This window comes from Denticeps clupeoides, chromosome 7 (assembly GCF_900700375.1).
Source record: "Denticeps clupeoides chromosome 7, fDenClu1.1, whole genome shotgun sequence".
NCBI lineage: Eukaryota > Metazoa > Chordata > Actinopteri > Clupeiformes > Denticipitidae > Denticeps > Denticeps clupeoides.
Window position 1 is genome coordinate 9,371,617 of NC_041713.1, and position 14,078 is coordinate 9,385,694.

Consider the following 14,078-nt stretch of genomic DNA (forward strand, 5'->3'; position numbering starts at 1 on the left):
GCCGAAGTGAGGTCACAAAAACACACAGCTCGCATCCACGCACCCGCGTCCTAATGAAGTAAATGGATAGATGAGCGCGTGACCGACCCTGCCACAAGGTGCGCCGACGCGCGAGCCACTGCGCAGCTGCCGTTGAGGGCGCGTCGCCGCTAGATGGCAGCAAAGAGCGAGGAAAGAGCCCAGATGAGACAACAACCCCCCCATCTCACCACGCCACGCCACGCCACGCTACACAGAGAACTGCAGAGCACTGTCGTGGCTTTTCTCCTCAAACACGCAATGATCAATAACCCACATCCTTTACACAGACAGACAGACAGACAGATAGATAGATAGATAGATAGATAGATAGATAGATAGATAGATAGATAGATAGATAGATAGATAGATAGATAGATAGATAGATAGATAGATAGACATCAGTAACAACCAACACTGCATGGTGTGTAACTATGTAAAATTCCATAATAACAGTATATTAAAAATGTCATCTTGCTGCAAGTTACACGCCTTGACTCGGGCAGGATTACATTTTCAGAACGTCACACTTCATCCACATGTCACCATCACATGTCGGCTTTCAGGATTGGAGGTGAACGGTCCTTCCGCGCGCGTCAAAACCCCGTTAGGTGTCAGTGTCTAGTGGCGCAAACGCGGCAAATGGACGCCAAAGGGTGCGAGCGCGCAATAAACCGGGCCGCGGGCTGAACCGGCGTGGTTGTTACCCATCTGTCCGGACGACATACGACGGCTGAATAAAAAAGGCCACCTTTTTTTGTAAGGTTTTAGACCGGGAGATGCGCGCGCTCATCGCTACTGGGGAGGCGCGTCAGAAATACGCAACATTCCCCTCCCTCCCCCCCCCAAACGTACAGGCCGGCATGTAGAACGGGCTGGGGTGGGGCTGGCTGCGTCGCACTCGGCTGCGGGAATGTCGCATCGCCGCGCTCGCGCCTTGAACCGGCATTCCGCGCGGTGCGGCTGGAGAGCGGCGCTCCCGTTACCGTCACCGACGTCCGGTGACATTTATCACAAAAACTCACCGTCCTGCGTCCGAAAGGCTACATTCGAGGGTAAAAGTCGTCTCTGCGCATGTGCACCAGAGCGTCCGTATAATTATTGCGGCTGCGTATTTGAATAAAGGAACGTGTAGCGCGCGCGCGTTACCGACCAGCCCGCGTAACGGCGCTCGGTTTCGAGGAACGCAGCGGAGTGACAGCCGAGCCTTACCTCTGTTGATAATCCGTCTCCGGGCGCCTGGACAGCTCGAGCCCCGCTCCTCCGGTGGACGGGCGGTCTCTTTTTTCTCCCGGTCCCGCCACGAGCTCGCGGAAGTTCCCCCGTCGGTTTCATTAGTCGAAGGTCAAAAACCAAAATATACATATACATATATATTTAAAAAAATAAATAAAAGCTAAACGATCGTCCAGAATATCGTCTCCATCGCAGCGGAATTCCCAGTCACCGGCAGCCGCATTAGCATAGCCAGAGAGCGAGGAGACTGTTGTTCCCGTGCTCGGTTCTCTAAGCGGAACGGAAGAAAGAAAAAAAAAACACGAGCTATCGTACGGATTATTATTATTAATATTCATATGCCCCTTTCAAAGCTCGGGACCTCGAAGGAGCGCAGCGTAGCTACAGAAGGTGCGGCGGCCAAAAGAATGCTGCAATATAACCACTTGGGAAATCATAAAAAGTTCATGTTCACGGTTACCCATCCACATGACCATCCTCGGCCAATCCCAGGACCCAGGCAGTCATAAAGTTCTATCACAAAGTTGTAAATTTTCATAAAACAACAAGGAATTTATTGCATTTCTTCGTGACTGCTTTAGCAGCAGAGCTTTTTCTCGGTCGCCATCTTTCCCCCAACAAAAGCTGGGGAGACGAGGACGATTCCTCCCGGTCCCGCAAGTAAGATTTCGGACCGTTTCGCGGCGTTTTGTCGCCCGGGTGACTTGGGGACCGAAGCCGACACGATTTTCGTTGCTTTCGTGTCATGCACGCTGGTTTTACCCACAACGCCATCCTGCCTACCAGAAGAGGGGGGAAAAATCAAAATGATGTCTGTCTCGATATAAAGACTGACACGAAATTCATTCGCCATTTTTGTAAACAACGTTGCACCGATTGTTTTTGTCACACGATATGTGTATGTACGTATTTTCCTCATTCGACACGAACACACTTCGCAGGAAATTTTAGAATACAAATTCATGCGAACCGAGAAAGAAAACGTTTTCACCCATTTCGTCAACGCCGCCCTTATTCGGGTCCGAAACGGCGTAGGCCCGACGGGTTTCATCGGACGCGTAATTCGGGGGTTTATAGTTTATATTTTTTTTACTTTCGATTTACTGTTCAAGAGGGGCTTATGCTCATATATCAAAATCTCATATTCCACGAGATTAAAACATTAAATACGACAATTCACCACTGAGTAAATAATACAAAGAGTATAATACTGCTTCTGCTCCTGCTACTTCTACTAATAACAGCATCGACAAGAACATGGTAATATTATCAACTATCAATAACAACATAACAGAAAAACAACGCATGAAAATACATTTTGAAAGAGAAAAATCGCAATGCGACAACCAGAGTCCGCATTGCAGGTCGACTCCGATCTGAGGAAAAGGTGGGGACGCGACTGGTGGCGACGACCAAGGAACCAGACAGGGGAGCACCGGGGAACGGGTTAAAATGTAACCCGCGCTGAAAAGAGCACCTCCGGTGAGGACAGGGCGCCTTTTCTACTCCTTTTTTTTACTTTTACTGCGGCCTTCCGGCTCGCCAGCGAGGCAGTAAAAACGCCGCGACGTCCGGACGACTTCTTTTCACCTCTTTTAAAACAAAAAGGCATCTTGGCTGTTATTTAGATCTCAAGCTCGTCCAATCACGTGACGTGAAAAATCCCACCATATTAACTAATATTATTACTGTCGTTAATGTCGGTGTGTTATTTCTCCGATTATGGATAATACTGGTACAACCTTTTGTTTTAAGATCTCTTATTTAAGAATACAGCCATACAATTAGCACCAAGTCAATGTTAATATTTTTTTTATTGCACTTACTGGCCGACTGTTTCCGTTTTCGATCCAGGCGCAATCTTCTTAATGTTCTTTATTTAAAATAAATAGTTTGCAGTCTATTCGCCAGGGTGAAAAGTGTCCGTGTAATATTTCTGTCGTTTAGTACATCGTTTTGTCAATCGAAAACCGGTGTTTACATACCTGTGTCATATTTCGACTTGGCCGAATGATTTATCCAGCAAAAAGAGAAACAAATTCCTCAGACACAGAACAATACACGACGTCTTAAATAAAACGACATAAATAATAATAATGGTAGGAAACCAAGGTGTCGTTTTCTGCTCACAGTTTTATTGACGCCGACGGTAATACCGTGTCGTTTTTAACGGGCATCTTGTGGTCCACTGTACACGAAGAGAGACAACATTGTTATACAATCGGGCAGTAAAAGAACTGAACAAAAATGTACACCTCCGAAGCGAACATTATAGCAACAGTTAGATTACTGTGGATCAGCACGTAACATTTTTTTTTTGTTGTTGTTATTAAGAGAGGCGTTTTTTTTTTTTAAGTCCGTGATTCAAACACCAGTGCTTGTTTTCCAAAAATAAAATACAACAGACATACATGCAAAAAATATATATAAATGCATTGCAATCCAAACCATGAATTGTAATATTTATACAGGTTTTCCTTTTTTAATACAAGTGAGTTACTTTTTACACATTGATGCGATCGGAGTGGCAGAGACTCCATGTTGGCGTAACAGTGTTTTAGTAGATCGGTAGTATCTGGGTTGTTGGGGCCGCGGAGCGAAGGTCGCCGCTACTCGTCTTCCTCCTCTTCGTCCTCGCCGGCGGGGAGGTCGGCCTTCGGGGACCCGGCCTCCAGCGTCTTGTTCTCCTTCTTCCACTTCATGCGCCGGTTCTGGAACCAGATCTTGATCTGGCGCTCGGTGAGGCAGAGCGCGTGCGCGATCTCGACGCGCCGCCGCCGCGTCAGGTAGCGGTTGAAGTGGAACTCCTTCTCCAGCTCCAGCGTCTGGAAGCGCGTGTACGTCTGGCGGCCCCGCTTCCGGTCCGCACCTGCGACGCGCAGGGGGGTGGGTGGGAAAGAGTAAAAACCTTGACGAGTTATTATTCGGACTTATTATTCATACATTACACCTAATTGGATAGTTATTCATAATCAGGCAGTGCGTTTTGTAGCGTCTGATTCTTTCTGTTTAATAAAAAAATAAAATACGGGGTGGGTTTGACATGCACGAGGAAAAGCATGAAATATTCTGAATATATTTCCATACCGGTAAAACAAGTGAACATCATTATTTCTTTTTCGCATAAGTGAATTTTTAAACGTTTGTCAGCAAATACTGGTAATTATAAATAAAAACAATTTTTTTCGTAGACTGAATCCACTTGGTCGCTTAAAATCTTCTTTTTTTTTTCTTTTTTTTTTGCACTTTTTGTGATTGATATGATTTCACGTGTTCGGGTAATTCAAACGGGTGCATGTCAATTTTTTTACACAAATTTACATTCATGTGTAACAGATCTATTTTGACTATAAACCTGGTTGCACCTTCACTCACTTCGCGTTTTGAAATCGGTCATTTATCTATCAAATACAATTCGTTAATTTATTTATTTTTTCATTACATGACGTGGTCTCCGATGCGGTAAAATTGTAGTGAAAAAAGAACCGTGAGAAGCCACCGCTGTCGGGGTGCCTACAGGCCCGGACACCCGACCTTTTACTACCCGAGGTCGCATCCTGGCGACGTGCGTCTTTCGGAGACCCCAGTCGCACGGAGCGAGCTGTTACGTGCTCGTGTCGAAAACGTTTTAACCGAGAGGCCTCGCGTTTCCGCTCCCGCCGTACTCATCTCTCACGGTGACACGGAGACACGCAACCGGAGCGCGGGCGCGCCTGAATATTAATGGAGGGGGGCCGGTGGAACGTCTGTGGGAAGCGGCTAATTGGGCCGGATCCGTTTCGGCGACGTGGGGGCCGCGATCCTGCGTCCGCAGGTTGACAAGTGACGGATAGGGTCCCCAGAAAAGGAAAATCATTAAGAGCGAACGTCGCAACACGTCGTTTCCGAGGATGAGGGGAGGGGACGCTGACAAGCGACGGCGATGCGACAAAAAGTCCAACTGTGAAAACAAGGGAAAAAAAACGTCAAACATGCGCAGGGTTGCGCAGCCCCTCACGCAGATATAAATATCCTTCCCAAGAATCCGAGCCACGTCGATTATGCAACAAAACGTCCCCAGAAAAATAGGACAGAGGTAAATAATAATAATAATTTAAAAATCGCAACCTCAACTTGCCATATTTGGCGCGTAAAGGCCATTATTATGAACCGGATCGCACGGCGATTACTGGGAGAAACATTCCGACAGAAAACATGGGCTTCATTTTTCTCCGCTTAAGGCTCGTTTTACATGTACCCCTACACACACACACACACACACACACACTCACTCACTCTCCCTCGCTCTCTCCCAGACTCACAACACAATACAGGATAATAAAGTTGAACGCCCTAAATTATGGCTTTATGGAGATTCCAATAAAAGTGACGCGCTGGTGAGGAGAGTTCAGGAAGTTTAACCCCCCCACCCACCCACACACACACACACACACACACACACACACACACACACACACAGACCACCAGCAACAACAAACACACACCGCATTCCCACGCTCATTTTCACCGACCTGCGCTCCTCATCCACGGGAAAACGCGCAGGCTCTCCTCGCCCGGTTCGTCCGCTCCACCGCCTCCGCCGCCGCCGCCGCCGCCGCCGCGCATCAGCGCCAGGCTCCGGCGGTCGAAGGGGGAGCAGGGCGCGTCCAGCTGTCCGTAGCCGTTACCGTACAGGGAGGAGGAGGAGGAGGACGAGCAGGCGCCGCCGGACACCGGACCGTAGCTGCAGGAAGTTTGGTCGGGCAGGACTCCGCTCGGGAAGACCGACGCGGCCGCCTGATATTTGGAAAACAGCGCGTTCGCGTAGTACAACGAACTCATCGTTTACGCGGTGATTTGTAGGCCGGGAGGTTTCAGTGTCGCTTTTTTTTTTTTTTTTTTTTTTTTTTTTACGAGGTCCTGTGATATATTACAGAATTACAGTCTAGATTTACACCAGAAAAAAAAAATCTGCCCGTTTTCCTCGGGGGGCACGTGACGGGGGGCACGTGACGGCCGCGCGTCCAATGAAGGAGAGACTTCCCACTGGAACAAAAAAAAAGTCCACGCAACTGAACGTCCATTCGAAATACCTGGAATTGTTCGGTTTGTGACAAAAGAAACAGACAAGAACTCGGTGAGGAGGGAGAGAGAAAGCGATCGAATTGCTGCCAGACGTTGCCAGGAAACCAGCTGATGTCCAGGCCCGGAGTAAAAAATCTCGTGTTTTTGTTTTTTATAACCCGCCCGTTATCTCGTCGTGATCGGATCTGCGCGGGTGTAATGTTACCGTCTGCCTGCCCGGTAAACTCGATTTCCCTCCTGACGTCCTCCGAGTCCTCCCGCCGCGGTGTCTGGCGTGCTGTGCCCCTGTCCGACCCTGTGTGGACGGTGTGTGTGTGTGTGTGTGTGTGTGTGTGTGTGTGTGGAGAGGGGGGGGGGGGGGGTTCGGACGGTGGACAATGACCCTTCGTGGGCTTTGGATGACACGAAACGCGAAAGTTATAATGAGTGGAGGGACATAATGTCTCATTCTGCTCCTGTTTCAGAACTGTTTTCTCTAAAGACTGGTAAAGGGGGGGCGTAATTAGTCTTTATTACTATTATTATTAGTATTTTATTATGCATGTATGTGCATATATTATACAAATTGAGCAACTCATCCGATGTGCAGGTCCCATAAATATTAGGGACAAATTATATTCATGTGCGATTCATTTGGACACCATGGACGGTGCGAAATTCCGTGGTGCCGTTGGCCCGGGTTCTGTCGTGTTCACCGCCACTAAATGTCACTTGAAGCGACAGATGATGGAGAAACGAGACAAGCGTGGACGGCGTTGACGAGGCGTCTCGGACGTCAAAGATATTTAAACATGGGAAGGTGTCCATCACGACGTCTGCACACCCACTCAGCACATCGTCCAAACTTTAACACCGATGGCGTGGACCCCAATACGAGCCCCAGAGCCCCAGTGTAAAGACAGGGCCAGTTTGGTCCCCCCGCAGCCGCACCTTGAGAGGAAATGAACCAGAGGCCACCACACATCCACATCGTGGGTTCTCGCTTGTAAACTTTATTGTGTCCCCCTTTTATTCCCGCCGACGTCGTTTTTTTTTAGACAACAGAAAAAAAAGTGATGAATAAAAATAAAAAAAAAAGAATAACAAAACATAACATAACATCGAGTCCCCATAAACTAATTCACGAGTACAGTACACATTCTGTTTCACAGTTAAAAGAGGGGTCACATGACATCCTAATGATTCTTCTCTTCTTCTTTTTTTTCCTTTTTTGTTAAAGACACATTTTTTCCTAAACTGTGCGCATGCTCACCCTACAGAAAGGAAGAAGACAAAACATCAAGTCGAAAAGAAACTAAAATAGGACAAAAGTGTCAAATAGAGAGAGAGAGAGAGAGAGAAAGAACCTATGGCATAAATAGGCAGTTTCATGTTGTTGGAATTCATTATTTGCTACGTTATCAGAACATAGAAATGAAGACAGTAAAAAGTGCACCATTTTAACTTAAAACTATACAGCTGCCAAGGTAATAATAGTTAATGACAATATTCTAACAATAGAAATGTTATTAATTACTTCTCTGTTTTTTTCATTTGCACGATAATTGTTCCACAAATTACGGAAGCTACTTTACACACTGATCGTTTACTTCACCTTCTTCTCCTTTCCCCCCCACCCCACCCCACCTCTCCCCTTCTTCTTCCGAGCGTCGTTTAAAAAGTAGAAATGCTTCTCGTGTCCCAAGTCCACGACACCTCTTTCTCACTCATTGTCTGTCAGGAATAGTCTGTGGGCTCCTCGTTGATTGCCAAGCGGCGGGGCAGAAGGACTCGAGGACTTGTTACCCCCGCTCGCCACCTCCTTTTCTGCCCCCCTCTTCCCCATCATTGTCACGTTTCCTTTCTTCTTCCCCTTTTTCTCGCTCCCTGCCCCCCCCCCCCCCCCTCGTAACGGTTCTGATTGCCCCCCCCCCCCTTCACATCTGCTTCGCCTTGTCGCCGCTGTCGCCGGAAGCCGGCTCCCCGACGCCCTGCTCCTTCTCGCGCTTCTCCTTCTCGATCTCCTCCTGCTCCGACTTGCTGCTGGGGAACTTGTCCTTGTTGTTCTCCTTTTTCCACTTCATGCGCCGGTTCTGGAACCAGATCTTCACCTGCCGTTCGGTCAGTCCGAGGGCGTGCGACACCTCGATGCGCCGCTTGCGGGTCAGGTAGGGGTTGAAGAGGAACTCCTTCTCCAGCTCCAGGGTCTGGTAGCGGCTGTAGGTCTGGCGGCCTCGCCTCCGTCCGGCAGCTACTGGCAAAGAGAGGCAGGCGCGTTTCAGAGGAACGTTCACCAAACAAACAGAACCCGTCCAGAACCTGCCCTGCAGCTATTCTCTCCTGTTGTGCTTGTTGTTGTTCATATTTCTATGGACATGTAAACACTGTAAACACACAACACACACACTCACACACACACGCCACACACACGCAGCCCAGAAGCGTCCCGAGTCGGGGCCATAAAAGTCGCAATCTGTGTAAAAGCGGCCACTTTGTCGCGAAATAAGCCCCGACGTGGCAGTAAAAAACGTGTGACCGGGGTGAGAAGTTCGGGGGATCGGCGCACGGCGGCCGGGAGGAGGACGCGGGCTCGTTAAACTGTAAAGCGATTCACAAGTTGTTTTTTTTTTTTCTTTTTCGGCGGGGTGGGGGGTGGTAGGTGGGGGGGACCCCCATAAAACCATAAAAATAAAAAACCTTCTGTTGTGCAGGAAATCGGCTAAATTGCCCTCGTTTGCTCTCCGTGGAAAGTTTTTTTTTCTTTCTTGTTTTAAACGCTCGGATCGGAAGCGCTCCGGCTTACCTTGCGGCCGCATCCACGGGAAGAGCTGCGTGGGCGACGGGCTCTGCTCGGTGCCCTCGGACTCGTCGCCGACGCCGCCCGTCGCCAGCTTGCAGTCGCCGTACTGCACCAGGTCCGCGTCCTGGCCGCCGAACAGCGTCTGGCGCTGCAGCGCGTCGTAGCCGTAGAAGTTGGCGGGCTCGGCGTGGCACGTCACGGCGCACGGGCTCTGCTGGTAGGGCGCGCCGTGGTGGTAGAACTCCTGGATCTGCGGGCCATGCTGGAACGTGGTCCCCGCGCCGGGTCCGTACACCACCGTGGGTCGGGTGCCCAGGTCCTGTCCGAAGCCGCACTCGTAGTAGTTCGGGCGCAGCGAGTCCCCGCTCTTGTACTTGGAGAAGAGCGAGTTGACGAAATAAGAGCTCATCTTCCGCCGCCGCTGCTGGGGATGTCGTGGGGCTTTTGAATGGACTCGGCTCGCGCGAAATCGAGGAGAATTATGGGTAGGGCATCAAAAAAAAGCGAGAGAAAGAGAGAGAGAGAGAGAGAAAAAAGCTCCCACGGCGGAGGCTGCGTGGGTTTTGTTGTTGTTGTTGTTGTTGATTGTTGGTGGTGGTGGTGTTTTTTGGGGGTTCTACTCTTCCGCGACACCCTTCAGTCATTCAAGGTTCGGCGAGGAGGGGAGCGAGAGAAAAAAACGCGCGTCCACGGAACCAGGTCCCCCGCATCACAGTTCCGGCGCGCGCTGCCACTTCGCCACCCGTTTCCCGTGATTTACTCCGCCGCAAATGAGTTGTTTCATATTTCGCCGCGTCTGTTTCTCACAACAATTTGCATCTATTACCGCGTCCTCGTCCCATTGGCTTCCCGCGTCCCCGCAGCACGGACACCGCTCTGCGCGCTACTGATGTGGAAGGAGTGAGGGAATGAAAAGGAGAGGGGGTGGGTGGGGGGGTGGCGAGCGAGGGGTAGGATGGTTGGGGGGGGGGGTCGGGAGAGAGGAAGGGAGAATATGCGCATTAATATATTCAAGCGGGGAAGTTAATGAGAAATCTGCCGCTTTGCATCGGATCAAACCCGAATGCCCCCCCCCCCCCTTCCCCCCCACACACACACACACACACATATACACGCAGACACACACACTCTCTCACCCACTTCACGCCGTGCCACCCTTTCCAAAGATTGATTTTGGGGATGTGGCTCGCAGGCGTCCAGGAGGGATGCGCTTTTTTCCTCGTTAATTTCTCGGTTGTAACGAGGTGGGGTCCCCCACTCCGAAAATGTCGGGGTCGCGCGGCCAAACCGGGAACTTAATTGCTCTCAGTTTTTTTTTTTAAACAAGTCCAATAAATGTGTAATTGCTGCTCTCGACCAGCTACTCAAAAAAAAGTCTTTGGAGGTGGGAGGTTCGAGGTAAAGCGGGATGCCGTATTTAACGTTTTAATAATCTCGCGGCTTTTTGGTGAAGGGGATGGCGGCGGCGGCGGCGTCTGGCTTAATGGAGAAAATGGCTGTAAACGCTTTAACAAACTATAAAACGCCATAAACGCGGGGGCTGTTTGTTGTTTACATCGTGCATCAAAAAAGCTGTTAGGATTTTACGAGGTTCCACGAACCAGGGCCGTAAACGCCTCACTCGGAGCTATTTCACCCGAGCCGGAATTATCCAACTATTTAATTGTGACCCCCCCCCACCTCCCCAGTTCCCTTTTTTTCCCACAAAAGTTGTAACGTTGCAACGAGGAGAAAGAAAACGTTCCGAAAATTAGTGCGCAATTTCTTTTTTAAAAATCCCATTAAAATGAGGTGTGGAGAGGGATCCCCAGTCCGGCGAAGTAGAAGTTAAATTGAGTGGCTATAAATATTTTAAACATGACTTTTATTTTTTTTAATAATGCAGTTTCCCCCTTTTGTTTATGGAATGATGGTGGCGGTGGCGGTGGGGACGGGCTCAGGAAATTCAGGAATCACGCACGTCGCCATGAAGAGAAGAGATTAAGGGGACGGGGAATGCTGTGTTCCTCAGACCGGGGGGGGGGGATCCCAAAGCATCACGCTCTAATTATTAATGAAAGTTTTCCAATGTTTGGTCACCCTTGCCTGCTGAAATGTCATTTTCATTCTATATATATTTTTTTTATCTGCACCAAAATTCTGTTAATAAATAAAATGTTTACTGCCGCTATGATGTGTGTGTGTGTGTGTGTGTGTGTGTCTGTGCTTGAATACCGGGCCGGTGTAAATAGTCGTACTCACGTTTCCTTTTGTAATTTTCTTTATTTCTGCGCCACGAAACACAATTTTGTTGAGCGTAATTAGTGAAAATAAAGTAGGTTCCCAGCATGCAGACTGTCGCATTAACTGCGTCGTTTAGCGTGTTCGCTAATGTCTTATATCGAGGTAACTGTAAATCACGAGCGCCGCGAGGATTAACGACGCAAGTTCAAAATTACAGTAAACCTTTTCGGAACATAAGTATGTCGTCTGATATATATATATATATATATATATATAGAGAGAGAGAGAGAGAGAGAGAGAGAGATTTTTAAATATGGGTCTATATATTTAGTTTCTTTTTCCCTTTCAGAGGAAAGACAAGGAAATTCAAGGAAAATATCTGCACATTTTCCACTCTGAGATATTACACCAGCGGTCCGCGGCCTGGGCCTTTCCGCTCCAGCCTCGGTAGTCAAGTGTACGGGAGAGCGGCGGCGGGAAGCGCCTCTCTTTGGTGGAGCAGCAGTGCCATCAAGCGGCCAATAGTGGAAACTGCAAGCGGTGCCTGAGGAGGGCAACGCCAGGGCACGAATTATTTACCAAGGTAAATTAATGAAGTTTGATGGAATTAAAGGTTTGGTGAAATTGCGACTAATTCATTGGGGGACTTGTAAGATAAAAAAGCACTGTTATCTTATTTATTCATAAATACATTCCCAATACAACACATATACACAAAACATTAATTTCCGGAATACCTTTATTCATTAAACGTTTGAACGTACATTTAATTAAACATTTAACGGAAACACAAGTTATAACTCACATTTATTTTTACTTGGAGCAATCTAGTAAATGTAAATGGAAATAAAAAATAATATCAAACAGCTAGAAATAGGACAATATAAACTAAACTAGAGGGATGCAGAATATGTATTTACACATGCAGAAAAATATATGATATACAAAATATAAATGTATTTTATAAAATCTATAGACATTGAGCTTGAATGAGGATTGGATTCAGTTTTTTGTTCTGCCGTCGCCTTATTTTCGCAGGATTCTTGGACCTTACGCGCGTTTTGACTTTAATCTGTAATTAAAATAAATGGAATAAATAAAAGATTGCGCCACGATTGGCAAACGAAACACAAATTAACTATACATGTTGCAGCATTTTTTAAGAGAATTTATTTTTATTCTCGCCCACAGTTTACAGCAGGACCACTGTAGGCCTCGAGCAGCCGCAGAAGGTAATAAATATCTAAATATACACGCTTTACTTGAAATACCTTCATCGATTATGTTGAGGCAGGCCGACTTCATTCCTAAACTAGCGTGAAATGGCATCGCGCTTTGCACACAAATAATTTATTATTCGCGAAGACTTTTTTATTTTAGGACACTTTTGGGATGTGGTTGTGTGTGTTGGATTTATCATGAGGTTGTTACTGCACTGAGTCCACTGAATCAATCAAACGAGGACTTGCTACCTGCTGTCGACATTTTTAAATATGCGTGAAATGGAACCGTCTCAGTAAAGCAAATAAGTTCTGTAACTCGTGAATATATATAGACACGAACCTCACATTTCCCTTGAAATCCGATGAAAAAAAAAGGATCACCAGAAATGATAGCATTGCAGATTTATTTCATTCAAAGTAATTTTTTTAATAGCCTTGTTATCCGTCGAAACATTTCATAATTATTGCAGTAGCAGGCCACGCGTTTAACGTGACGATTGGTTTAAAAAAAAACGCGCAAAAGATGGTAAATTTCTGTTTAAAGGGATAAAAGGAAACTGCTCTGTGGCAACCAGCCATTGTATCTGATCCCAGGACAACCCAATCTGATCTTCTGGGTGGGTGGGGGGGTTGCAGCGCCTGGCTGCAGGGTTGTAAACAGATTAAGGCCGCTCATCCCAGACGTCTCGCCAGAAATGCTTTTTGTGACGTTTTATGGCCCGCTATAAGGCACCGAGGGCGCGCTCGGAAATGGAACAAAGGGAGGCGTCGAACAAACTGGACCGCGGGGCCGGTCATCTGGAAGCGCGGATCCCCCCGCCCCACCCCCAGCTTCGCGAGGAATCTGCAGCCTAAACAACAAATGCTGCCGACAATAAACGACAAATGCAGGAAAGGACGGCGCGCAGCGCGACGAAACGTTCCGCGCGGAAATCAAGGGAATTTCTTCTTCTTCTTCTTCTTCTTTTTAATTATTATTATTCCCAATTTTTTCCACCCGATTTCAATGTTTGTTTTACAGCCGTTTAGGTTCTAACCTTCAGAAATTTATACCCTATAAACTTTTATTGCCGTTATATCCCCTTTTATTGCAGCGCACCGCGTTGAATTTTCTTTTCTCTTTTTTATGACAGTCGACTTCCCATCCCCACCTCTTCAGCGAGACCTCATATCCTCTTCCTCTCCGAAAGGCTCAAAATAATGGTGTAAGAAAGGGGCCGAACGTGGGAAATGGGACAGAATGACGGAGTCTTCGATTCTGATGGTCAATTAACGGTTCGCCAATAAGACGCTAATAAAAGAAATCAATTAAGTTGAATTAAAACGGCAGACCTTGGACGCCCAAGCTTGCACAATATCGCACATCTGGCGATTTTACGTTTAAATAATTCACCAGGCAAGTATGAATGAGAGAGGGGGGGGAGAGAAAGAAAATGCATCGAGGGCCAGTTACGGCCGGCCGGGAACAGACCAGTGGCCGTCCCGTCATCCCAGCGGAGTCTCCGGCGCGTCTTACCTCAGGCCGCGGCTCCCCG

The 14,078-nt window shown here is 47.7% G+C and overlaps 3 protein-coding genes across 5 annotated transcripts in view; all 3 read right to left on the reverse strand.

Moving 5' to 3' along the window:
- hoxb3a (homeobox B3a) overlaps window positions 1–1,654 on the reverse strand; it is a 47,659-nt gene extending 46,005 nt beyond the window's left edge. For both annotated transcript variants that reach the window (XM_028985148.1, XM_028985146.1), the window contains exon 1: window positions 1,231–1,654. The gene's annotated coding sequence lies outside the window, so the exon portion shown is untranslated. The remainder of the gene's footprint in view (window positions 1–1,230) is intronic.
- A 1,715-nt stretch (window positions 1,655–3,369) lies between these two features.
- Window positions 3,370–6,619, reverse strand: hoxb7a (homeobox B7a). Its single transcript, XM_028985184.1, has 2 exons — window positions 5,766–6,619; window positions 3,370–4,123 (listed from the first exon to the last, which is right to left on the reverse strand). The coding sequence occupies exons 1-2, from the start codon at window positions 6,073–6,075 to the stop codon at window positions 3,864–3,866; spliced, it is 570 nt and encodes a 189-aa protein (XP_028841017.1). The 5' UTR covers window positions 6,076–6,619; the 3' UTR covers window positions 3,370–3,863.
- Window positions 6,620–8,234: 1,615 nt separating this feature from the next.
- On the reverse strand, window positions 8,235–9,990 carry hoxb8a (homeobox B8a). 2 transcript variants are annotated; one of them, XM_028985174.1, is made up of 2 exons: window positions 9,101–9,990; window positions 8,235–8,548 (listed from the first exon to the last, which is right to left on the reverse strand). In XM_028985174.1, exons 1-2 carry the CDS (start codon window positions 9,504–9,506, stop codon window positions 8,235–8,237), a joined length of 720 nt encoding a protein of 239 aa, XP_028841007.1. In that variant the 5' UTR covers window positions 9,507–9,990. The 2 variants fall into 2 exon arrangements, with proteins under 2 accessions (XP_028841007.1, XP_028841006.1); XM_028985173.1 differs by having other exon boundaries at window positions 8,235–8,551.
- Window positions 9,991–14,078: the final 4,088 nt, after the last annotated feature.

Coding starts and splice junctions, on each gene's coding strand:
- hoxb8a (XM_028985173.1), bottom strand. CDS start 9,506: ATGAGCTCTTATTTCGTCAACTCGCTCTTCTCCAAGTACAAGAGCGGG. Junction 8,552..9,100: donor CCCGTGGATGCGGCCGCAAG/GTAAGCCGGAGC, acceptor TCTCTTTGCCAG/TAGCTGCCGGACGGAGGCGA.
- hoxb7a (XM_028985184.1), bottom strand. CDS start 6,075: ATGAGTTCGTTGTACTACGCGAACGCGCTGTTTTCCAAATATCAGGCG. Junction 4,124..5,765: donor CCCGTGGATGAGGAGCGCAG/GTCGGTGAAAAT, acceptor TGCGCGTCGCAG/GTGCGGACCGGAAGCGGGGC.